The sequence below is a fragment of the Lactuca sativa genome, chromosome 8 (genome assembly GCF_002870075.4).
Source record: "Lactuca sativa cultivar Salinas chromosome 8, Lsat_Salinas_v11, whole genome shotgun sequence".
Taxonomy (NCBI): Eukaryota; Viridiplantae; Streptophyta; class Magnoliopsida; order Asterales; family Asteraceae; genus Lactuca; species Lactuca sativa.
Genome location: NC_056630.2, coordinates 110,771,421 through 110,796,723, shown reverse-complemented (window position 1 = coordinate 110,796,723; position 25,303 = coordinate 110,771,421). Strand labels below are relative to the sequence as shown.

The window sequence follows — 25,303 nt, the reverse complement described above, 5'->3', positions numbered from 1 at the left end:
GTGATAGATTAAGTTGTTGAATAATTATAAAAACATACATATTGTCATACAAAATGTAAATTACACACAAATAAAAAATGTCATACAAAATGTAAATTAAACATAAATCATTTAATATCCAAATAAAAACATAATGAAATTTAAAATAACATAATAATTTAATGTAAAGTAGGTGAAAGTAGTCGATTTGCAATCTGATCATGCAAAACACGCATATACTCAATGGCTTTTGGACCCCATTCTATGCCTTGTATGTTTTCTTTATCAATTCGCCCACCTTGGACGTCAGGAGTAACCATAGTGTCCTCAAAATTTCTAAACAAGTCATCTTCTATATTGTATTTCCTAATAAAATTATGGACCATGACTATGTCTCTTTGCACTATAAAAGGATAAGGAGCTATTTGTTTTAAGATTGGGAATCTCGCATTCAATACACCATAAGCATGCTCAATAACATTTCTAAGTTGTGCATGAGCATAATTGAACCTTTCTTCTCTAGTTAAATGTCTGCCTATTCGAAAATCGGCTAACCAATACCTAGTATTGCGATATGGAGCCATAAACCCACAAGTGTTTGTATATGCGGCATCACAAAGGTAATATTTATCTGCAAATGAATGTGACACATATTATATAAAGAAGATAGATAATAAAAGTTATATAAATATTACAAACCCGGTGGAGGAAATGGAAATCCAGAAGTCGAATCGAATACAACTTTTTTCAAAACTCTTGAATCATGTGCTATACCCTCCCATCCACCCCAAACAAAGATGAATATCATATCAAAATCACAAATTCCTATAAGATTTTGAAAACATTCTCCTTTTCCTCGTCCCCTATAACGAGTTTTTTGATCAACGGGTACAACCGCATGTACAAGAGTTCCACATACATTAATATACTTTAATTGAACTAAACAAAAACAATGGATGGGAAGTTCGTGTTATGCCCCGAGATTTGGATATCGTGATTGGCCCTTTACTTGCAGTTATAAGAGCCGTGAATCTTCCAGTAAACTAGCCCCCTGCTGCAGGAGACTAAGCCAACCAAGAAAACTGATATTATTCTCTGATTGTTAAGAAATTCAAGCATACTTTATTCCAATAAAGACCGCCCTTTAAATAGGGAAAACAAATACTCAAAAATAAGGAAAGCAAATCTTCTAAATCACCAAGACTTTGGAAATAGAATCAGACTCTAATAAATTTGATAAGAGCAAAAGTTACCTTTTGTTTATTATGATCGTGAATCATCTAGTTACAGAGACAAAGGAATCATAATTAAATAGTGCTAAAACAAAGCTAACTGACTCAAACCAATAATACGGAATAATTATCGAAACAAAGATAAGAACTAATAAAGATAATGACACGCTTCAGATAAGCATCAAAACAGATCGATCCCTTTACTCCCCCTCAAGTTGACACATGGAGATTACGAATGTTCAACTTGACCAACAGCGCATGTAACCTGTCGGAACCAAGAGGTTTAGTAAGTAAATCGGCTAGCTGAGCTTGTGAAGAAACACGATCCGGAGTGATTTCTTTGCACTCAACTCTTTCCCTGACAAAGAAACAATCCATCTCGACATGCTTAGTACGCTCGTGAAAAACTGGATTATGTGCAATATGACGCGTGGACCCGTTATCACACAAGAGTGGAGTAGGCATGGTAATTTGAACCCCAAGTTCAGAAAGTAACCATCTAACCCAAAGAACTTCATTAACAGTAGTTGCCATGGCCCTGTACTCGACCTCAGCCGAAGATCGAGACATAACTGACTGTTTCTTTGATTTCCAAGAGACAGGGGCACCACCCAAAAGTAAAAAGTAGCCAGTTATTGAACGTTGAGAAATAGGACACCCTAACCAATCAGAGTCACTATATGCTAATAGCTCAGGTGTGCCTTCTTTTGGTAGCAAAATCCCTTGCCCCAAAGTTCCCTTTAGATACCGTAAAACTTTCAGCGCTGCATTCCAATGACTTTGACGAGGATCTGACACAAATTGACTTAAGATATTTACCGAGTAAGTAATATCTGGCCTAGTAGCTTGCAGATATAACAATCTTCCAATCAACCGTCGGTACAAACTAGCATCCACCTTTTCTTCCTTATCGCCTTTGTCTATCTTTAAATTTTGTTCCATAGGAAATTTACTAGGCCGACACCCAAGCATACCTGCATCATCAAGTATGTCAAGAGTATATTTTTGTTGACTAAGAACAAGACCCTCTTTTATTCGTGATACTTCAATACCCAAAAAATAGGTTAGACTTCCAAGATCTTTAATACTAAACCGATCATTGAGACTGGATTTTGTGTGCTCAATTTTCTTAGAATCATTCCAAACAATGATCACATCATCAACATAGATCAAAGGTGCAACAAATAATTCTTTGTTTCTATAAATAAACAAAGAGTGATCTGCATAAGATTGTTGGAAATTAAGTTCACGTAAGATAGAAGTGAATTTATGATACCAATTCCGGCTTGCCTGTTTCAAGCCATACAAGGACTTCTTCAACTTGCAAACTCTTGTATCGCCTTCTTTTGCAAAGCCTTGAGGAATTTTCATATAGACTTCTTCCTCCAAATCTCCATGCAGAAATGCGTTGTTTACATCTAACTGGTGTATGACCCAGTTATTTTTGACCGCCATGGTGAGCAAAATCCTCACAGTAACCAACTTGGCGACTGGTGCAAAGGTGTCATGATAATTTACACCCTCCATTTGAGTATATCCTTTCGCGACAAGTCGTGCTTTGTATCGCTCTACTTCGCCATTTGGTTTAAACTTGATTTTCAAAATCCATTTGGATTCGATAGCACGTTTGCCAAGGGGGAGAGCGACTAAAACCCAAGTGTCATTTGCTTCCAAAGCACTAATCTCCTTTTTCATTGCCAAACGCCACCTTTCATCTTTCGCTGCATGCGTAAAAGTTTTTGGCTCATAGTGTGTAACCATGGCTGCTAAAAGAGCTTTGTGGGCCTTTGAGAAATTTTTATAAGAAAGAAAATTGGAGAAGGCATGTACCGTAGAAGCAACATGATCGGAGGCGGATGGCGGATGAGTGACAGACGTGGGTAAGTTAACTTCATAATCATTGAACCTTAAAGGTTGTGTTCGTACTCGAGGAGCTTTATGAACCTGGTCGTCGTTTGTGTCATGCATGGGAGAAGAATGCTGCATAGAGGGTTCCGTGTGCATGGGAGTCATATGCACACTTTCGGAGTCAGGCCCGTGGGGTACACCAAGATCAACCATGGTATCTTCAATGACATCACTTCCTTGTTCCACATCTGGTACAGATTTGTGATTATGTACTGTATTAGATGTCTCTAATTCATCCTCAAGCACAAACATATCACCTTGTGTTACATTTTTGCTAGCTAAATCAGAATCCATAGGAAATGTGTCTTCTAGAAACCGAATATCTCTAGTAATAACTATTTTTCTTTTCTCCATGTCATATACCTGATATCCTTTTACTCCTTTTACTCCTGGGGGGTACCCGACAAATAAACCCAATTTACCTCGAGCCTCAAATTTGTCACCTCCTGTTTCTGTATTTCGATAATAAACTAAACACCCAAATACTTTCATATGATCATACGCAGGTTTTTGATTAAAAAGTACCTCATATGGTGTGACTCCTTTAAGCACTTTGGTTGGCATTCGATTTATAAGGTAGGTGGCAGTTAAGATGCACTCACCCCAAAAGAACTTCGGTAAATTGGCTTCGAAACGTAGTGTACGATCAGTCTCAAGCAAGTGTCTATGCTTGCGTTCCACCACACCATTTTGTTGTGGGGTGTGGGGACATGTAGTTTCCAAAACTATCCCTTCTCGAGAGTAAAAATCACGCATTATATTGGAAACAAACTCCCCACCATTGTCACACCTTATCCGTTTAATTCGTTTGCCAAATTGTGTTTGAACCATTTTGTGAAAATCAATGAGACAGGTACTTGCCTCATGTTTGTGTTTTATTAAAAAGGTCCAAACAACTCTACTAAAATCATCGATAATAGTCAAAAAAATATGATGCTTTACTAATAGAAGGTGTTCTATATTTGCCCCATATGTCACAATGTATTAAATCAAAACAAGAAAAAGTTTTTATCTCACTAACTGGAAATGGAAGCCTAGTATGTTTTGCTTTAAGGCAAGCATCACATTTATTGAACTATTTTTCTTTTGTAACGTCAATAAAATTCAAACTTGAAATTTTCTTGGATGATGGATGGCCAAGTCTCCTGTGCCAGACTTCAAAATTTGACATAAGTGCCTTGCTTGTCTTCACCTTTGTTACCCCCATCCGATACAACCCTCCACTCCGATTACCCGCTCCAATCAAGTGCTTCGTCCCCAACTCCTGCATGACAAAAAATCCAGGGAAAAGGTTACTGCACAATTTAAATCATCTGCGAGTTTTCCAACCAAGAGAAGGTTATAATTAAAGTTTGGTACAAACAAAACTCCTTTAATATTGACTCCTCCAGGCAAGGTATGTTCATCCTCCCCCATGACTGACACTTTGTCTCCATTAGGGATGACAACAGGTGAATTTTTGGAGTTTTGTGTTTTGTTGAACAAGAAATCAAGTATGTGTGTCATGTGCTTGGTGGCTCCCGAGTCAACAATCCACCCATAAAAAATATCGTTTCTACCTGCCATGTTTTCCATAGGTTGTTTGTTATTGTTTGTCATGTCTAACCCTTCCTTGAAGTGCTCGACAAACAAATGGTACTGTTTATCAGTGAGTCCAGGAATCGGGCTCGAGCCCAACTTGACATAGGCAACTTTGGGCTTCTCCTTATTTCCAGGCCACCAATCGGGATACCCAATTATCTTGAAACATCCTTTCTTGTTGTGCCCTTCATGCTGACAGAAAGAGCACCTGACCTTTTTATCGCTTTCTGACTTGGCAAATTTCTGTGTCGATTTGCCTGTTGTTTGCACCGTCGTCTTGTTTGTGGGTTGTTGTTGACCACGCTGTTGATTAAAGTTTTCCTGGAATGCCGACGATTCAGTGCTTGATCTCTTCGTTCCTCCGGATAGCGCCCTTTGTTGTTCGTCTTCCGCTAGAAGATGATAAACAGTACCAATCGGAGGGGTAGGTTTCATCGCAAGAACCTGAGTTCTAATGACTGAGAATTCATCATCTAGACCCATTAGAAACTCGTAAGTCCTTTCTTTTTCCCTTAGTTCGTTCAGCTTTTTTTCAATCCCACAATCGCAACCTTCGCAGGTGCATCGTGGTGACGGTAAGACCATCTGCAATTCGTCCCAAATGGACTTAAGTTTGGTGTAGTAATTGGAGACTGAATTCCCATCTTGCCTCGTCACGTTGAGCAATTGTTTCAATTCATATGCTCGAGGCGCCCCTTCTTTCTCGAACCGTTCTTCAAGGTCTTGCCAAATCTCTGAGGAAGTGTTTGCATACCTGACACTCGTTCTTATGTCCTTTTCCATGGCGGTGGTCAACCAGCCTTTGATCATTGCATCTGCACGTATCCATGCCGTATGCATCGGCGATGATACCTCTGGTTTCTCAATCGAACCGTCTACCAGCCCCATCTTGTTTTTTGCAAGCAGAAAATTCCTCATCTTCTGCTTCCATTCATTGTAGTTATTATCATTCAGTACATCATTAACCTGCATTTGTTTCGGGTAGTCTGATGCATGAATGTAATAAGGTGAATTGGTATCAATCGTCTCTCCACCTTCAGGTTTCTTGCTGCCATCTCCCTTTTCTCCGGCCATGGCTGACACTCAATTACCCAATCGGATCTAATGCTCTGATACCATAATAAATTTGATAAGAGCAAAAGTTACCTTTTGTTTATTATGATCGTGAATCATCTAGTTACAGAGACAAAGGAATCAGAATTAAATAGTGATAAAACAAAGCTAACTGACTCAAACCAATAATACAGAATAATTATCGAAATAAAGATAAGAACTAATAAAGATAATGACACGCTTCAGATAAGCATCAAAACCGATCGATCCCTTTAGACTCAAAACTAGACATTATCTAGAATTAAAATACTCCTAATTAATAGCATGCATTATAAAAATGAAATCCTTTTACTCTCCTCCAATTGTCGTAGGTTCTTTCTTACGCTTCTGATAAACCTTGCCATATCTGTTATTGGCGACCATAACAGTTCGCAACTAACAACACTTGACTTTGTGAGGACTACATATATAACAAGGCGCATAGGGTAAAGTTCCATAAGACATACATAATTTACTTAGTTATGTAAACTTAAATGTGTATGGGGACTTGTAAATACATAGTCACTAAGTGGAGCAAGTTACATCTTTTCTATTATAGGTGATCATTTAAGGAGAGTGTGGGTATACATGCTAAAAGAAAATGAGGCATTTAATGTTGGGAATTATAGGATTCAAAAATAGTTAAAGATTTATGCATAATCATAAATCTAATTAGTTTTTTATATCAATTCCTAAAAGAAGTATTACAACTATAATCAACCAATAAACAACCTATATTATGTTTATTACTCATACCTTGATTATTCAGAGGTCCTTTTATATTGTAGAAGTGATCAAAATAGATCATCACTACATATTGGTATCCTAACGAGTTGATATTAATTACTTCTACAAACTAACAATCAAAGCAAGACTTCTTGTTTCTTATTTGTTCTTTATCGTTGACCAGATGGAGGAGAAAGCAAAGAAGACACTACCAAATGGAGAGACACAAAGGGAATGACCAACTATTATTTTTCTAAGCGAAGTTGGTATAATCCCTAATTTTTTTTATATGTTTGCATTATTAGAGGACCCATAATTGTGAGTTCAACCAGATAGGTGAATGAGGTGTCAAGTCTATTTGTCATTCAACGATATAAACTCTATCAATAATAAAATGTTACTTTGACATTTAATGGATTTAGAGTTCAATAATCCTTGAACTCTTCAATGAGAAAAATGAAAGTTTTTAATTTTTAAATATATATTATAAATTAACTTTTGTAATATAGTTGTATGAAATATAAAAAATTGATGTGACAATTTGAACTCTGTATTTAATTAAGGGCATTGTGGATGTCCTTAAATAGTCTTTAAGAAAGCCTTTTAATCCAACCCATTTAAATCATCAAAACATGTTTAATTAATTAATCTTAGTTAACTAATCGACTATTAAATAAACTACTTCATTTAATTAAACAAATAAGCTCTTATATTTATTTTCATTTAATTAAAAAAATAATAATAAACAAAATATTTATTATTTTTCTACTTGGTAAATAATAAATTTATCATTTATAAATATTACTTATTTTCATATGTTTTAATGAACTATGTGTGTGACGATCGTAGGTCAAATATAATTAATAGTATAATAAATTGTTTGTATCTTGCATACTAGATCTATTAGACTCCTACTTATGCAAGGAACAAAAAAAAACCAATTATTGAGACAAAGCATTCTTGCAACATGTAACCACCCCTAAATATACATGAATGTTTATCTATACAAAACTTGCATTAACTACTTAATGTCAAACGTGTTGTCGTCTCATCTCTATGTGTTCTAATATCGTTGAATGTGAGGAATAGATTGAATCATTCTTATACAAGTTTTGTATTGCTTTCTCGATCTATGAAGTTGAATAAGATAATAAAAATTTAAATAACTATCATGTAAATACCATATTGGCACGGCTATACACTTATATCTATTCGATTACCAAGGATCCTGAATAATATCACACTCCAACAACTAGATGAACAAATCTTACCCTAATTACACGCATCCATAATAAATTTCACATCTCATCTAATAATAGCTTTTATAACTACCATACTCTGAACATCATTTGACTATATCAAGACATGATGCTACACTTACTCGTAATCCAACATATATATTAGGTTGAAGGAATATAGACTCAATGATTTATAACATCCAACTAATGACACATATCCATTACATGATCATGTGACATTTAATGTTGAAGACTTGATCTACTCTTGCGTGTTGTAGGGTTAATATGTTGTTTTATGTATCCTTCGTCATACAAAAGCAATACTGCAAAATGGTCGAGGTTACGAGTTCGCCAAAACATGTTTTTCTGTAAGCCATTCATATCTCTCTCTCTCTCTCTCTCTCTCTCTCTCTCTCTCTCTCTCTCTCTCTCTCACTCTCACACACACACACACACACACACACACACATATATATATATATATATATATATATATATATATATATATATATATATATATATATATATATATATATATATATATATATATATATATATATATATATTCCAAATATGTAAAGAAATTTAGACATGAAAATTCACTATATTTTGTGAACTAGTGCAAGCTTGGATTTATTTAGTTCCATGAAAAATAATTTCCTCAATATAGGTTAACAATATGTGGATGCAAGGGTAGTTATTAATCTTGCTCTTCTTAAGTGTTAACCCATGATTAATTCACATACGAATATATACACAATTTAACTGAAGTGTAGATAATTAACCAAAAATGATATGGTACTTAATGTATGCTCACTTGACATCACAATATAACATAAAAACTACATAATGATTCATAAACTTTTTTTTCAATAATCTCTACAATACATATTAACGTTTATTTTATTTTTTTATTTTGGAGTTGAGATTTCCTATATGAATTTTTCTATTTAAGAGATTGCAAATTTGCTTCAGCATAAATGAGATACCTTCTTTCAAACTTGGTTTTTTTAAAATTATTTTTTAATTTTTTAATTTTTAATTTTTAGTTTATTTTTTAATTTTAATTTTATTTATTTATTTATTTTTGTGGTTTGGTACATCCAAATCTATATCAATGCATATATACCAATACTTTTTAACCATTCATGTAACAGATTAGCTCCTGAATATATATATATATATATATATATATATATATATATATATATATATATATATATATATATATATATATATATATATATATATATATATATATATATATATATATATATATATATATATATATATATATATATATTATTGATTTGGACACAACAAAAGTAACCAACATGCATCTTGAAGAAGCAAGTTCACCACCTCATGGAAAGATGATTCTTTTTAGTAAGTCTTGTCTCCATCATCTTGTATTGTTCCTAGGGAACTCTTTCATAAGGTTGTTTCACATGTATAACCATATGAAATTGTTACAATGTACGGTTCTCCGTGCTACATATATGAACTGCTTTTGAAGATTATGGAGATGCACACTTCAACATTATGGAAGTGATCTTAGTCGAATACTGGTTTTTAACCTTGAGAGTAATTTTAGGATTACTTAGTTCGTGCGTGACGTTTGATTAATGTTGAATTTGGACTTCGAAAATTTATTATTTTTTTGCGTGTTGTAGGGTTAATATGATGTTTTACCCTTCATCTTACGAATGCAACATTGCAAAAACGGTCGAGATTACGACGGGGATTCTATCTACACCCATAGTCAATATCATTTAAAATGTCAAAACCACTATTTGTAAAGTCAAATAAAAAAATATTAAAAAGCTTTAATAATCGTGTTTAATAATGATAGCTCACTCCAATATGATGACAACGTAAAACTCTCTTTTGTATTAGGACATCCACAATGCATTGAACTTTATAGAGTTCAATGAAATGCCACATCATCATTCACTATTCCATACATATATATTCATTTTTATCCCACAATGCATTAAACTCTACAAGTTCAATGAAACATAATAAAAAAATATTTATTTAAAGATTTAAAGACTTTTATTTTTCTCGTTGAAGAGTTCAGTGACCATTGAACTTCAAATTCATTGAATGTCAAGGTGACATTTCACAATGGTGGAGTTGTATCCATTGAATGACAAGTAAACATGACACCTCATTCAACTCTTCCATTAAACTCTCCATTATGGATCTATTCTAAATAATATTATTTTCACTTTTATGTTAAAACTAATTAATTTTACTTCAATGTTTATAATTATATACTTTTAGTTTCTAACAATCATTTCATGATGTCATAATATATAAAGTTTTATATATTATGGGGTTGGATAATAACGGGTCATTTATTTAATGACATATGTAATTATTATATATGAAGTCATCAAATTGGGTTAACCCATGTCGAAGTGGTTTTGACTAAAAAAATGGTTTTTGACCTTAAAATCAACACCCGATTACCACATATCTACACACTCTTGTAGATACATACATATATACATATATACTTACATAAATTCTTTAACCATCCAAGTATATAAATGTAAAGAAATTTGGACATGAAACTTCATTATATTTTTTGAATTACAAGCTTATATTTATTTAGTTCTATGCAAATGATTTCTTGAATATTAATTCATCATTTCACATCCAATCTTTTATACAATTTCTTGACTATTACCATATTTTGCCAAACTGTTCAAGATTCCACGGTGAAAAAATGAATTCGATAGAGAAATTAAATATTTTCCTACCATTTGTTCCTACTTTTTCTCATACCATATCAAATGTTGACAAGTGGATTAAATGATTATTAATTTCATTAAATGTGTAATTAAAAGCGACACATGTCAATACTAGTTGTGAAACCCGTATATTATACGGGTTAATTAAAACAAAATGTTAAATAGAAACGATTAAATGAGAAGTTTATTTGAATTTGAAATTTGAAATTTGAAATAAATAAAAATTATGAGAAAAAAAATATGCAAAAATAAATAAATTAAAATTATTGTTTAGTTATCAGACCTGAATACTAAACAAGTTAATTATAACAAAATGTTAAACACAAAGGTTTAAACTGTAAATTTATTTGAAATTGAAATTGAAATTTAAAATTTAAAATTTGAAATTAATATCATTATGGTAGGTTTAATTTATGGAAACTAATTAATAATATATTAGAAATGGAAAATGAAATAAATGACAAGTGGAAAATAAATATATCTTTAAATTATGACAAAATGACATGTTGCAAATTGAATGAGAGAAGGACATGTAGCAAAATCATTCTTATTTATTAAGGTAGATTTGATACGGTAGAAGGAAAAGTAGAAACAAATAGTAGGAGGATATTTAATTTCTTATTCGATAAGTATCTGAGCTTTTAATTGGCATGTTACAAGCATAGCAAGATTACCATTATATGTGCAGATGGAAGGGTCATAGTCATTAATCTTGCTCATCTCAAGTGTACTTTAACCCATTATTTATTCACATATGAACCACTGTCGCATGGTACTTTCTATATTTCCCTTGAAACAAATACCAAATCCGTCCAGGATTGAAAGGAATACACAGATGGAACAAAGTCTTATAAGATATTACAAAGAAAAATGTAATAATTTGTCATGCAACTATATGTTTTAATTGGAATGGTTTATTAAAAAAGAGACCAGTCATGCAACTACTTAACATAATTTCAAAAGAAAATGATTGTAAACCATAAATAAGTAGAAACATACTAATTTAATACTCTTTAAACCACAAACTAAGGAGTTCACACATTATATATATATATATATATATATATATATATATATATATATATATATATATATATATATATATATATATATATATAAGACACAAGATAGTTGCTAGACCATAACAAGCTTCCCCCTCACACTTAAGCAACACTATTAATTTATCCTCAATCTTAATAACATCTAAGACAATACCAAACTAACAATTACTTGTATATTATTCTTACTCAAGAAGGGGGAAAAGGAAAGGATCTAAAGTAGAAATTTCGGAAAAGTACTCTATGAACATGAAATATGACTCATCCACAAAGAACCATTAAGCTTGACACTGCAAACTTAGTGGCTAAAGAAACCACCACCTTGAGCATTGAATTCTACGTCCATGTCCATGTCTCCATAGACAGGGTCACTATAGTCGAAGAAGACTGTAGTTTCACCGAGTAATAAGAGGTAATCATCAAGAGAAACTTGGATATCAGTTTGAGAGTTGTTGTTGTGGTAAATAGTAGAGCTTTCATTAACAGGAAACAACGGAGATAAACACCCAAATTCAGAATCTCCATTAAACCCTAAAAGGGGATTGGTCATATTTGGGTGTGATTCTGGCTGTAGATGTTGAGTCAATGGCTTATTGGCGAAGGTGGTGGTTTCAGATTGTGCAAAAGTGGTGCTGTTTCCAAAAAGGCTTTGGAGGAAAGTTATCTCCTCATCAGTAGGTATAGTGAGGTCAATAGATGGAGAGTCGCCTAAGTATGGGTTTGGTTGTTCATATGATGAAACAACGGTGGTGGAAGTGGTGGGGTTTGTAGTGTTCTTGCTGGTGGAGGTGGAAGTGGAATCGATGCTTTTAATATAGTCGATTAAAACTGTAGATTTCCGTTTTCTATTTTCATATTCTTTTTTCTTGCTCCTGTAATTACTACAAGTTTTCTTCCTTTTAGTTGAGTTCCAATGATTCTTTATTGCATTTTCTGTCCTCCCAGGAAGGAGTTTTGCAATTTCAGCCCACTTATTACCAATTTTCTTATGAGCTTCAACAATAATTATCTCTTCATCTTCACTCCATTCATCTGTCTGAAAGCACAAACCAAGGAAACAAATGACATTATCTATGCAATCTAAAATCTTGAAAATGGAGAGGAACATTAACGCAAAAGAGAGAAAAACTAAAGAAAATGAAATTTGTGCGACTACTTGAAAGATCGAAATTAAACACTTTTGAAACAAATTATGATCTTTTTGTTTTGAAAACGTTTCTGGAAACACATGTATATCCACCGCCTAAGTCGGTGTCAACAAAAAAAATCATGTTGTGTTAATAATTAATATGTTAATTTAATAGTAAGTCTTAAGAAGCGAAAAATAAAAAAGTTACACAGAAAGTACCAGGTCACTAAAAAAACACCTGCAAGAAAAATAAAAGCCTGCTCGAAATTTCTAATTATAGGTTTTGGAAAATTCAAATACAACTAACAAATAATTCATGACCATTAATTATAGTATGATCATTCGTATCTATATCTTCATCAGGTATAGAATGGGAGATGTGATTTTAACAAATCTATTTTTATAATTCCAAAACAAAAAATTCAACAATCCGTAGCTTTTTTAAGAAAATAATGTGTACAACTAAAAAAGGAATAAATATTATTATAATTAATATATATAGATATATAGAAGCATATTTAAAAGGATTTAGAAACATTTTGGAAATAAATGATTAAATGTCATCGATTTTAGATAGATCGAAACACACTGTTGATATGAAGAACTCAAATAGCTAGAAGAAGAAGTAATTAATTAAATAATAAATAGTTAACAAGTAATTAAAAGATCAACCTTAATATCAGGACGTAGATAATTCCGCCATCTCTCACGGCATTGTTTCCCAGCTCTACCTTCGATGCTGTCTGAGATGCCAGACCAATCACTCACCCCGTATCTATTAACCAGTTCATGCAGTTTTCTTTATAAAACCACAAAAAGGAAAAGCATTCATACATGAATAAACCGATCATCATATATAATCAAGAATTAAAGAACGTTGGTTTCACCTGTCCTCTTCCTTTCTCCATGGTTCCCTGTGAAATAATTTCCTAGAGCGGGTGTTAACACCACCGTTTGAGATCTGGTTAGGAGGACTGATTACTTCTTTGTAGAAGTCTGTGCATGGATTATCCATGCGATAGTTTCTCGGTTGCACCCAATTAGTGTTAAAAAGCATGCTATTAACACCTGCGCTTTGATCCATAGGAAACGATGGTGCAATTGAAACTCCTGCAGCTGCTTCTTTGTTGATCAAGTGACCGATCCCTCCACTAGAAGAATAAATGTGATCAAATGTAGTTGAAGGGAAAAATGTTTCATTGTAATTGACAGAAGTGTGATAACTTTGATCCAAAAGAAAACTATGTGGGGGTGGCAATTGAGGAGTGGGGGTATAGATTGAAGGAGAATGTAGGGGAAACATTTGGTAATTTGGTAAGCCACCACCTTGATCACCACCGTAAAAACCATAATAGCCACTGCTTTCCATGAGAGAGAGAAAGATAGAGACGCTTGAAGCAATTCTCATTTTTTGTGCAAGCTAACAAGCTTTAAGGGAAGGGTGGGGGGTCATTTGGTCATTTTACGTTTTTTCTTCATTAAAGAAAACATAAAAATACACAATCCATGGTTTTGAGAACCGTTTGATCAAAGGTTGATCCAATGGTGAAAAATCAGTTTTGATGGTGACTCTTGGACTTCCATTCTTAGACATAAGATGATGTGGAAGGATATAATTGGCTAATATTTAATTGTTACTAATGAACATACTTTGGCAAATATTTTTTAATTTTTTTTAACCAGCAAAAAGATAGAGGGTAATTCGACCCGATGGATCAGAAATGTCTGGCGGGCCACCAAGAGGGGCACCACTCACCACCATAGGGAACGAAGAATCAAACCCACGCCAATCCAGGAAAGATCCCCCAAATGTGTTCAACCAAGAATCCAACTCTTACCTCACCCATTGAGGCCTATAACCCAGGATGCATCACAACCAGCTAGGCTAGTTACTTACATTTTTTTTAACTTTATTAACTCACAATTTTAATTAGTTACATAACAAATTAAATTCAAAGGTGTCATTCTTCTTTTAGCTGGATAGTTTAAGTCTCATCTAAAACATAAATAGATTCATAAGTATTTTATGATCCAGTTAAATTTGTCGTTTAAAAAAAAAACAGATAAAACTACAAATTTGGTATATATGGTATTCAAAACCATAAATAAGAATCAAAGTATTTTAAACTTGTATGGAAGGTCCAAATTTAAGAATTTTTCGTGAAAATAATCCCTGGTAAATTGAAAGGACTGTTTTATCCTTACTATTTATTTTTTACATTTTTATTCATTTTACTATTTCATTAATTATAAAGAAATGAAAAAAGAAAATCCCACCCAACCCCACCGGTAACCCCCTTCCCTTTCTATTTCTCTCTGGTCAATCATCTTCTTTATCGCATATCCATATTCTTCCTTTATAATAAAACCACATACCCACTTCATATATATATATATATATATATATATATATATATATATATATATATATATATATATATATATATATATATATATATATATATATATATATATATATATATATTTTGTTATTATGTATAACTCATCAACCTTTTAGAAATGGTTCAACCATTTCCCTATGATTCGACCATTTCTGGACAGTTCAGCAATTTCCAGACGGTTCGGCCATTTCCGGATGGTCATGACAATTTCCTGATGGTTCGGCCATTTCCTGGCGGTTCGGTTGTCTCCTGACGGTTCGGCCATTTCCTGACGGTTCGACCATTTTTCCTGTGGTTCGCCGATTTTCGGTTTGCTCATTCCCAAGGCAAAAAGTACACCAATCACCTCATTCTCCTCATGAACTGCTGTAAAGCTTCCTCTCCAAGAAAATAGGTACATTCGCCTGTATATACCTCTCAACCCACATAAGAAGGTAAGTTCCAACTCCCCCCCCCTCTCTGTCTCTCTCTACATATAATCGAGTTTATTCCATTCGAAGGACTCGACCTCATTTCGTATCGATACTATCTTGACCGTCGGAGGTTGCTCCCGGGACGCAAGTCCTGGGGCGACTCTAACGATCTTGTTTATGAGTTTGACAAGAATCACATTGGAGCTCTTTAGAGGCAACGAAGAACGCATCCAAGACCTCGACTCTATCAGCTCCATGGCGATTTTCCGGGTTACATCAAGTGGCACCATCCGTGGGACCTCGAGCAAATAGCTAGTGCTTCGCGAAGAAGCTTCATCTACTCGTATCTCTTACAAATCTGCAAATATGCACAAGTTTTATCTCCAAAATCGTATCTCACAATTTCATCTTCTTCATCTACAAACATGAGCATACTCCATAAATCTCTAATAGTTATGGTGCTTTAAAACTATAAACACATATGATTCTCTTTAACTGAATGTTTATTCAGTGGCGTAGGATAATTAAGGCTAAGAGGATGCTTAGGATCCAATAGGTTTAATACACATTAGGCCCAAAAATAAAAAGAATGGGTTGTGGCCCCCTGCTCGTTTGCTTGACGTCTTAAATCCCTTGCTCATTTGCTTGACGCCTTGACGCTTCATCCTTGTTTTCATTGTTTGCTGAATCACCAGGCAACTCCTGCAATCACCGGACATCACTGAGTCTCTTAAAACTCCACCTCTCTCACCTCTGCGCTGGTCATCAGGTTAAATTTGTCTATTCAGTTTCGCTGTTCGATGTTCCCAACCCTACTGATTTAGTTCATGATACAAAAAAATTAGGCTTTACTACAAAATATCTAGTTTATTATGGATTGAAAACAATAAATGTATAAAAAAACCCAATAAGAACTTGAATACGAAGAGAAGGTTATATGACAAGTTGTAGTAAATTAGATGGATTCAACAATCTCAATTCCTACTCTAAGCATGCCAAATTATCTACATTACATATAAGAGAAGGTCATTAAATACATCTCGGTTCCTACTCTGTGACATTATTATATGAAATTAGTGGTGGTCAACTAAGGATAAGAGAAGGTCATTAAGGTAATTTTATAGCAATTGAGGTCAAATTTGATTCTGTACAATGGCTTTGTCTTCTTGTCCAACTGTTTTTGTCTCCTCTATTATAAATACATCACAATTTCAAGAACCATTTTCATATTTCCTCAATCTTTACATAAAAATCACATTTTTGAAGCATGAAACGCTTCTTAGTTCTTATTTTGATGATCTTGATTGCAACTTTCCATTTTGGGAATCACATCTAGGATATCTTTAGTGTTAACCCGAGCCACACTCCACTTGGGAAACTTCTAGAACTAAAGAAGCTTTAGTTTCCTTAATGTTCATGTAATTCCCATGCTTAACTGTTTAATCATATTGGTATCATGGTCATATCCCTTGTATTGTAATCTCACCAGCTTGTTGAGCTTGTTGAGTTGTGTAAGAATGATAATTTTATGTGTTTTTGGTGTTTAATTCTTGAAAAAAATTGTTTTTTATTATGTAAGACCATTAATTTTAATTTCTAATACTTTTGACCACTAAAATTAAATGTTCAAGCTCCGCCCTGTGTTTATTGGCTTTTCTTTCAAGAGATTGTTTGCTCTAAAAGAAAATTTCATATCTAAAAAACATTAACAGATCTGTTTTTTCTTCAAAAAAAAATATGTTTCCAAAAAAGTATTATTTGCTAAAAGTCTGGAATTATTGCTTTTATGTTTGGCATCAAAATCTTTCCAATAGTTATGCATCATCAAGTTGTACGTACTGTATGACAGGAAATAATTTGATCGTGGTTTAGCAATAATAAATCTGGAAAAGCAAGATTCCTTTTCCGACAGCTACTAAATGACATGTGCATGTTGGGTTCAGAAGATACATCATCAAATTGCATGTACATTAGGCTGCTTAATTGTTACTCTTTGAGTATTCAACAAGCTTACGATCTTTTCTCTCTCTAAAAGAAAAAAGAAAAAAAACATGCCTCTGTCCAACTTAATCTTCTTCGTCTAAAAGTCGAATCAACGAACGAATCTCCATTTAAAAAAAAAAAAGCAAAATCTCTGAAAACTCGGTTCTGAAACCCAACTCATACTTGATTTAGCTGATCGAAGTTTAGGTATTTTCTGGCTTCCATGATTCACTCTGTATGAACACAAAATACCCATTTTCCAAGCTCATATATGAATTCTAAAACCAAATGTTCATTCGAAGTGAGAACGTGAAAGTGCAAAGCATATGAAGCCCTATACATCTCTTTAAACCATTACAACCCTAAATGATCTTTCTCTGTAAATCGAAAAATACCCCATCCTTCATTTTTTTTATTAGTTATGTTGTTTATGTGAATACCCAATTAATAAGAAGTTTCAGCCTCGTGATGGTTGCGTATTGTCACGGATTTTACTCTTCAAGCTCTCCATGCGACACTTAGTTCTCAAACTAAGTCAGCATAACTCGAATTTCTAACATAAGAACAAGAACAAGGAAAGTAAGAAGGTAACTCAACACATGAAAGCTCTTTATTAATCAAGATAACTCAACTCAATTACAAGGTGAGGAGAAATGAAATGGGAGAGCCCTATATATACAATAAGCAAGAACTCCTAGGAACTAAGGGACATCTTATAGAATGTTTCTAGAAGATGTCTCTTCACGAGCCTTCCATGGAGTTTCTAGATATCTTTTAGAATGTTTCTAGAAAGGACTATTCTAGAGGATAAAATATTTAGAGAAAATATCTAAATAAGGTGGGCTGTTAGATTCTTCCCCACCTAATTTCATGACGTCCTCATCATGCTTGCATCCTGGTATCTCTTGATCTCGTTTTGAAATTGCCATAGTAAGTCTTCGAACTCCTAACTAGCCTCGCTATCAGGTAAATTCCTCCACTTTATTAAGTATTCTTTGAAGCTCGGTACTCCCCGCTTTCATAGAGTTCATTCCGAAAGTATCTCTTCAATCTCGCAGTCGAAAGACGTAACGACCGCTGTTGATGTGCGCTTCGATATCCCTCGTTGTGGGTCTTCTGAGTCTTCACGATACGGCTTGAGCATGTTGATGTGGAAAACTGGATGAATCTTCATCTTAGGTGGGAGTTGAAGTCACGAAACTTTTTCCACTCTCCCGATCACCTCGAATGGTCCTTCGTATCTTCGCACCAAGCCCTTATGTACTTTCCTCAATGTCTTGAATTGTTGTGGCAGAAGTTTCACCATGACCTGGTCTCCAACTTTGAATTCTACGTGTCTTCTATTCTCATCCGCCTATTTCTTCATTTTCTTGGCTGCTTTGTCTAATGTTGTTCGGTCCATATCTGTTTGCTCGTGCCACTCCTTTGCCGACTTATAAGCAACAAGGCTACTTCCCTCAAAAGTTGCGGCCTAAGCATTTGGGGTTAAAGGTTGTTGACCCGTGACAATCTCGAAGGGACTTTGACCCGTGGCTTCACTTCTTTGCATATCATACGAGAATTGAGCTATATCAAGAAGCCTCACCCAATCTCTTTGATTAGCACTCATGTAGTGTGGCAAGTATAGCTCGAGTAGGGCATTCACTCTCTTTGTTGGCCCATCAATTTGGGATGAAAACTAGTAGAGAAGTTTAACTTTGTGCCCATTTTTTAAAACTTCCCCGTCTAGAATCTTCCAGTAAACCGAGGGTCATGATCACTGACAATGATTTTTTGGCACACCCCAATACTTTACCACGTGCTTGAAGAATAGTTGGCTGTTTCATCCGAAGTGCAATCAGTCGGAGCCGGTATGAAGGTATCCTATTTTGAGAACCTATCCACGACAACAATAATGCTCCCATATGTTGGATTAGTGTCTAAGTCCATAACTATATTTGGTATGTACTTGACCCGGTTGTGCATGATCCTTTTGGGTTGCCTTCACCAAAGCAACTTGACTGGAGGAATAATATAGAAAGAGGTAATTATGATTTATTAATATGTTATAAGAATAATATATTAAAAGAGAAATCATATTTGTTTAGTTGACATTGGTCAATAATTAATTAAGAATTAGTTGTGTGATCAAAAGAAGTTAATTAAACTTAAGGGGCTGAACTGTAATTATGTGATAGTTGCAAAGTTGGGCAAGGAAACCCTAATAGATAGGGTGGACGAATTCTAAGGATAAAGCCTTAAGAATTCGTCCAAGATAGGGCTTCTAGAATTATCCTTGGGCTTCTTGGTGGCTAACTAACCAGATAAGGATAATCACTGAAACCCTAATTTCCACACCTATATAAAGACCCATAGGCTAGGGATTTCGGCGAACACTTGAAACCTAGAAGTCTTAGAGCTGAAATCCTCTTCTCATCTCTCTCTTGTCTCCTTCAATTGCTATTGGTGTTTGTGATTCATTAGAGACACAACACTTGAGGTGCTAAAGTTCTCAAGGCTTCAAGATGTTCAATCAACAACAAGGTAAACATCTAGATCTGTTTTGTTATATTATTTTTGATTATATACACTAGATCTAGGGTTTGAAAGTCTTGGATGAATGCATGTACATCTAGAGAAACCTAGATCCAAGCATTAGGGTTTGCATGAGCACATAGGATGTTCTTTTGGCTCAAACCCATCACCATATCCTTTCCGATTTTGGTAAGCATGTAATGTAATCCATAGATACACTCTCCCAATGGCACTTAGGAGTAGGGAATGGTTCCAATATTCCTCCTGGTTGCTTTTGCTCTATTTAGTCTTGTTGGCACACAAAACATGTCTGAACATAACCTTTAATATCATCTCTCATTCGTGGCTAGTAGTACGTACGCTCTATTAATGCCTCTGTCCTCTTGACTCCCGAGTGTCCCGCCTAGTTTGAATCGTGGCACTCCTTCATTATTCTTTGTCCTAGATCGCTCCATTTAGGCACGAATAAGCAGTCTCCTTTTGTAAAGAGTAAGTCTCCTTTTAGCCAAAATCGACACGTCTTCCCATCGCGAGCCATAACAATTAGATTCTTGGCCAAAGGATCGTGTTCTAGGCCTTATTTGATCTAATCTTTCAAGAAGAATTATGCTTGCGTGATTGCAGCGAGGGTGCCTTTGCGACTTAGTGCGTCGACAACGATGTTGGCTTTTCCTTGTTTGTACTCGAGCAAGTAATCAAGCTTTGCTAAAAGGTCTTGCCATTAAGCTTGTTTTGAGTTCAACTTCTTTTGTGTTTGGAAATAGCTTGTCGCAATATTATTCGTTTTGATCACAAACTATGCACCAAGCAAATAGTGTCTCCACACTCGTAAATAATGGATGATAGCGATCATCACCTTTTCTTGCACCATGTAACGTCTTTCTGCCTTGTTCAACTTTTGATTGTCGTACGTTATCAGGTACCCATATTGCATTAAGACTCCTCCTATGGCAAAGTCTGATGCATCAGTATGTAACTCAAATGGCTTTGTGACATCTGGTAATCTCATCACAGGTTCTTGCATCACTGCCTCTTTCAATTCTTGGAACGCTTCTTGAAAACGATCATCCCATCTCCAAGCTTTATCCTTCTTTAAAAGGCCAGTCAAAGGGGCCGCCCGACTGGAATACCCTTTGATGAAACGCTGATAATAGTTACGAACCCAAGGAATGATCGAAGCTCGGTTACCTTGGTTGGTGCCTCCTAATCTTGGATGGATTTGATCTTCGCTTCATTCATCATCAACCCACCATCTCTGACCTTGTGGCCTAAAAATTCCACTTCCTGTTGTGCGAATGAGCACTTCTCTAATTTCACATAAAGTTGGTTTTCTCGTAATACTTGAAATACATGTTCCAATTGAGAAACATTTTCTTCCAAGGAGTGGCTATACACCACGATATCATCTAAATATACCACTACAAACTTGTCAAGGAATGGGTGGAATAACTTATTCATTAGAGTACAAAATGTGGCGGGAGCATTGGTCAAGTCGCATGGCATGACTAAGAACTCAAAAGATCCATACCTCGTGACACAAGTTGTCTTTGTTCCGTCGCCCTCGAAGATACGAACTTGATAATACCCTGATCACAAGTCAAGTTTAGAGAAGTAGAGTGCTTTCCCTAATTGATCGCATAAATCGGCCAGAAGGAGGATTGGATATTTGTTCTTCACTGTTACCTTGTTTAATGCCCGATAATCGATGCGCATTCATAGTGATCTATCTTTACTTTCTTTGAAATAATACTGGGCGCCATAAGGGGCTTCGAGGGGTGGATATAACCAGAGTCTAGGAGTTATTTGAGTTCTTTTTGTAACTCATCAAGCTCGGGAGGCGCTATTTGATAAGTGGCTCTAGATGGTGGCTTGGAACCGGGTTCCAACTCAATCTCGTGATCTACTTCTCTCCTTGGTGGAAGCTTCTTTGGCAACTCTTTAAGCATCACATATTGGAACTGCTTAAGAACTTCTCCAATCTCCATTGGGACTTCCTTCATTGATGACAGTCCTACTAACTCTTTCTTTATCACTACTTAGTAACATGGCTCGTGTTTGTTGAAACCCTTCTTAAACTGCATGGAAGAGAAAGTATACGTAGTATTATTGGTACCTTGTTCTGTAGAAACCATACAAGTATGACTGCCATCTAGGATGCATAAAGAATTAGCAAAAGGCATCGGGAAAGCACATACAATATCAAAGAACTCTAGCCAGAGTATAGGTTGGAAGACCTCTATTGGTACAACATACATGTTGATGACTCCTTCCCATTCTTCAATCTTTGCTTCCACTTCATGTGCCACACTCACGACTGGTTTGGAGCCCGAATTCAAGACTTTGATGGAGCAACCCCCTTTTACATAGTTGATCCCTAAATTCTTGGCTTCATCTACGAAGATAAAGTTATGATTCACCTCATTATCAACAAGGGCCTTCATATGAGTGCCATGGATGATTGCTTTCACAAACTGGAGTCTCTTCTTTTTTGACTTTGGCACCTCGGTATTGGCTATGATTGCATTAAGAATCCTCAATGACCCCACACAAGCATTTTCACCTCCTTCCTCACTTTAGATCATTGCTTGGAATTTGGCATGCTTTGGACAATTTCGTAGGGCATGTGGTCCGCCGTATAGAAAACAACCATCGACCTTGTTGGTTGGACGAGCATGTCTTGCGTTGTTAAGTGAGGTCCTCCGAGTAATGTCAGTCTTTAGGGCGTCAGCTCTTGCAAATTCATTCCTAAATCGCATCGATCTCTCTCCCCTATTATTTTCAAAGTTCGGCCTCCCGTGGTCTCGTGATCTCGATGGTTCCCTTTGGCCGAAATCAACCAAGTCTTCGGCTTCCGCGATTGCAGTCGCGAGGTCTTTCACTCCCCGTCTGTCACACCCCCAAACCAAGGATGACGGAAACGTCTGGGGGTGGAGGACTTCATGTATAGTATCACAACAACGAGTATAATAGTGTTCAAAGTAAATACAACCATCATAAATATAATTGAAAAAGTTACACCAAGGTATATGTTTACATGTTTCAAATCAATTACATTATGATGACAAAATGAACTGTTTGACGATTTAACGTCCCATCCTCAAAACATTGTTGATTTTCCTGTTTTCACTGATTTCCTGAGAATACAAGTAGTTTTGAAAAAGTGTCAACAATTAAGGTGGTGAGTTCATAAGAGTTTATTTTGAGAAAGAGACCGTTTTCCTTGAAAAAGTGACAAAGTATGCTTCTAGAAAATCCAATATTTTCTTTATCACGTGTAGAATGAATGTTTCTATGATATGCGATAATGAACTCTAGAAGAAACCAAAAATTCATTCTATAATCACTCAGCGTATATAAGTTATATAAAATTTAATTAAATAAACCGTTGAATATAATGGGTCCGCCCTAAGTCCACAACCAAACAAGGAACAGGAGATAAGGCGGGCCCACCAATTCTAAGTCGCTTATGACTAAATTATTATATAACTCTAGCATATACACTTAACAGTTACAGCTGAAGTCTAACAATTCTAGATGAAATATAGTTTTAACAGAGATATGATTCCAAAGAAAATCCTATATTTTCCTTATAAAAGTTATGCGGTCCTAAATCCCAGGACCGAAAGTAAACAATTATTTGCCACACTTAAAGGTATAAAAGTGGTTTTAAATCGGCATAAAACCCTTTTAGATTTGAGAAAAAATCCTGTAATGAATGACGTGTAGTCTTAAATACCAAGACCGAAAGTGTGCAATAATATCCGTACTTATTGATATAGGAAGTGATTTTAAATCGACATAAAACCCTTTTAGATTAATAAAAATTCCCGTAAACTTTATGTGTTGTTAACTCCCTATGCGAGTCGCTATAACCATACTATGACTGAATGAACCTGTCACGACGTTTCTTAGGCGTCGAAAACTGATATGACACTTGTCACCCGTAGACCTGCAGGTCCCACTGTAGCTAGCAGCAAGGTGTGGGGTGTCAAACCCAATATAGATCTATACACAACTATCACGTTCTCCCTACAAGAGACTCTGGTTATAACTACCAGGAATTTTAACCCGTACTCTAGGAGTACTGAGAAGAATGTCTCACAATTTAAGTTAACAAGTTTACGTGTGGCATGCGTGAGTGTAAAACCTTTTCCTGTGGAAATAAAACCTTCCGAAATGTGTTTGTTGTATTAATGGAAACATAAACCATACCTATTATAGTTTATCAAAACATTTAAATGTCATAGTTATAACTTTGTTTATTATGGTTAACTACTGTATTTGTGAAGGTAAAAACCCTTTTGTTTACCGATATGTATATATACCTTTTACTAAAGTGAAGCAACATGCAATATAACAACTAATTAATTACCATACTTTTGAAGGTAAAAATACATTTGTTTTCTGATGTATGACTATATACTAAGATAAAATGCCATCTATTTTGCAAAAAATATATATATTCACATAAAGATATACACCTTGCTCAACATGTTACAAGGTGAAATGAAATTTATAGCATTTTTCTATTGTTAACATTTTCTTTTACTGTTCTTAGAAAATTTATAGAAAAATCATCAAAGGTCCAAATCAGGATCCGTAAATTCTGAGAGTTTGGGAAATGAGTCTAGTTTGTTCACAATTTTTATTATGAATTTTAATGACCTCCAACTTGTGTGAAAAAGTCCATAATCACAGACTGGTCCGGATTTGCTCTTGAAATGATAGACAGATTTGTAAAAATTACCATAAATTGTAGAAATACCGTGTGGAGATGTGCAAGTAGTCGTTTTAAAGCTAAGAACCGGAAATACTTGCATCTAAAACAGTTTTGAAAACTAAAATATTTAAGTTTCCCAAAATAGTCCGTGAATGGAGTTGAACTTTTCTGATAAAGGCTGTATAAATGAGTTTAGTTGTGTTCTTGGTGTTTTAACTTGTATTCCCCCCCCCCCTCTTAAAACTTAAGAAAAACATGAAAATATAGGGGTATGAACTCAACTTATATGATTTCAGTGGGTGAATGTTGAAGGAGAGAAGTGTTCAACTCAAGAACACTTGGAGGAGTGCTTGAAGATTCGAGAATCTAACACAATTATGATGGAGTTTGTGTAAGAAATCAATGATTTGAGTAAAAGGAAGTGTAATAACCATATGAAGGGTGATGATTCTTACCAAATGAAGGAGAAAAGCTGGAAAATGCCTTGGAAATCTCGAATTTGTGTGAGAGAATTTGAGGGAAAAGTTGTGTTGGATCTTTGGTGAAATGAGAGAAGTGTGTGGGAATGA

The 25,303-nt window shown here is 34.9% G+C and overlaps 2 protein-coding genes across 2 annotated transcripts; both read right to left on the bottom strand.

Moving 5' to 3' along the window:
* Positions 1-158: 158 nt before the first annotated feature.
* Positions 159-787, bottom strand: LOC111893188 (uncharacterized). Its single transcript, XM_023889258.1, has 2 exons — positions 679-787; positions 159-610 (listed from the first exon to the last, which is right to left on the bottom strand). The coding sequence occupies exons 1-2, from the start codon at positions 785-787 to the stop codon at positions 159-161; spliced, it is 561 nt and encodes a 186-aa protein (XP_023745026.1).
* A 3,407-nt stretch (positions 788-4,194) lies between these two features.
* Positions 4,195-5,774, bottom strand: LOC111893187 (uncharacterized). The gene is made up of 2 exons (XM_023889256.1): positions 4,479-5,774; positions 4,195-4,383 (listed from the first exon to the last, which is right to left on the bottom strand). The coding sequence occupies exons 1-2, from the start codon at positions 5,772-5,774 to the stop codon at positions 4,195-4,197; spliced, it is 1,485 nt and encodes a 494-aa protein (XP_023745024.1).
* Between the last annotated feature and the right edge of the window lie 19,529 nt (positions 5,775-25,303).

What these genes read in the sequence shown, in the direction of transcription:
- LOC111893188 (XM_023889258.1), bottom strand. Translation starts at nt 787, where the DNA reads ATGATATTCATCTTTGTTTGGGGTGGATGGGAGGGTATAGCACATGAT. An exon ending in ATTTCCATTTCCTCCACCGG is followed by an intron (nt 611 to 678) that starts GTTTGTAATATT and finishes ATTCATTTGCAG; the next exon opens with ATAAATATTACCTTTGTGAT.
- LOC111893187 (XM_023889256.1), bottom strand. Translation starts at nt 5,774, where the DNA reads ATGGCCGGAGAAAAGGGAGATGGCAGCAAGAAACCTGAAGGTGGAGAG. An exon ending in ATATTAAAGGAGTTTTGTTT is followed by an intron (nt 4,384 to 4,478) that starts GTACCAAACTTT and finishes TTTGTCATGCAG; the next exon opens with GAGTTGGGGACGAAGCACTT.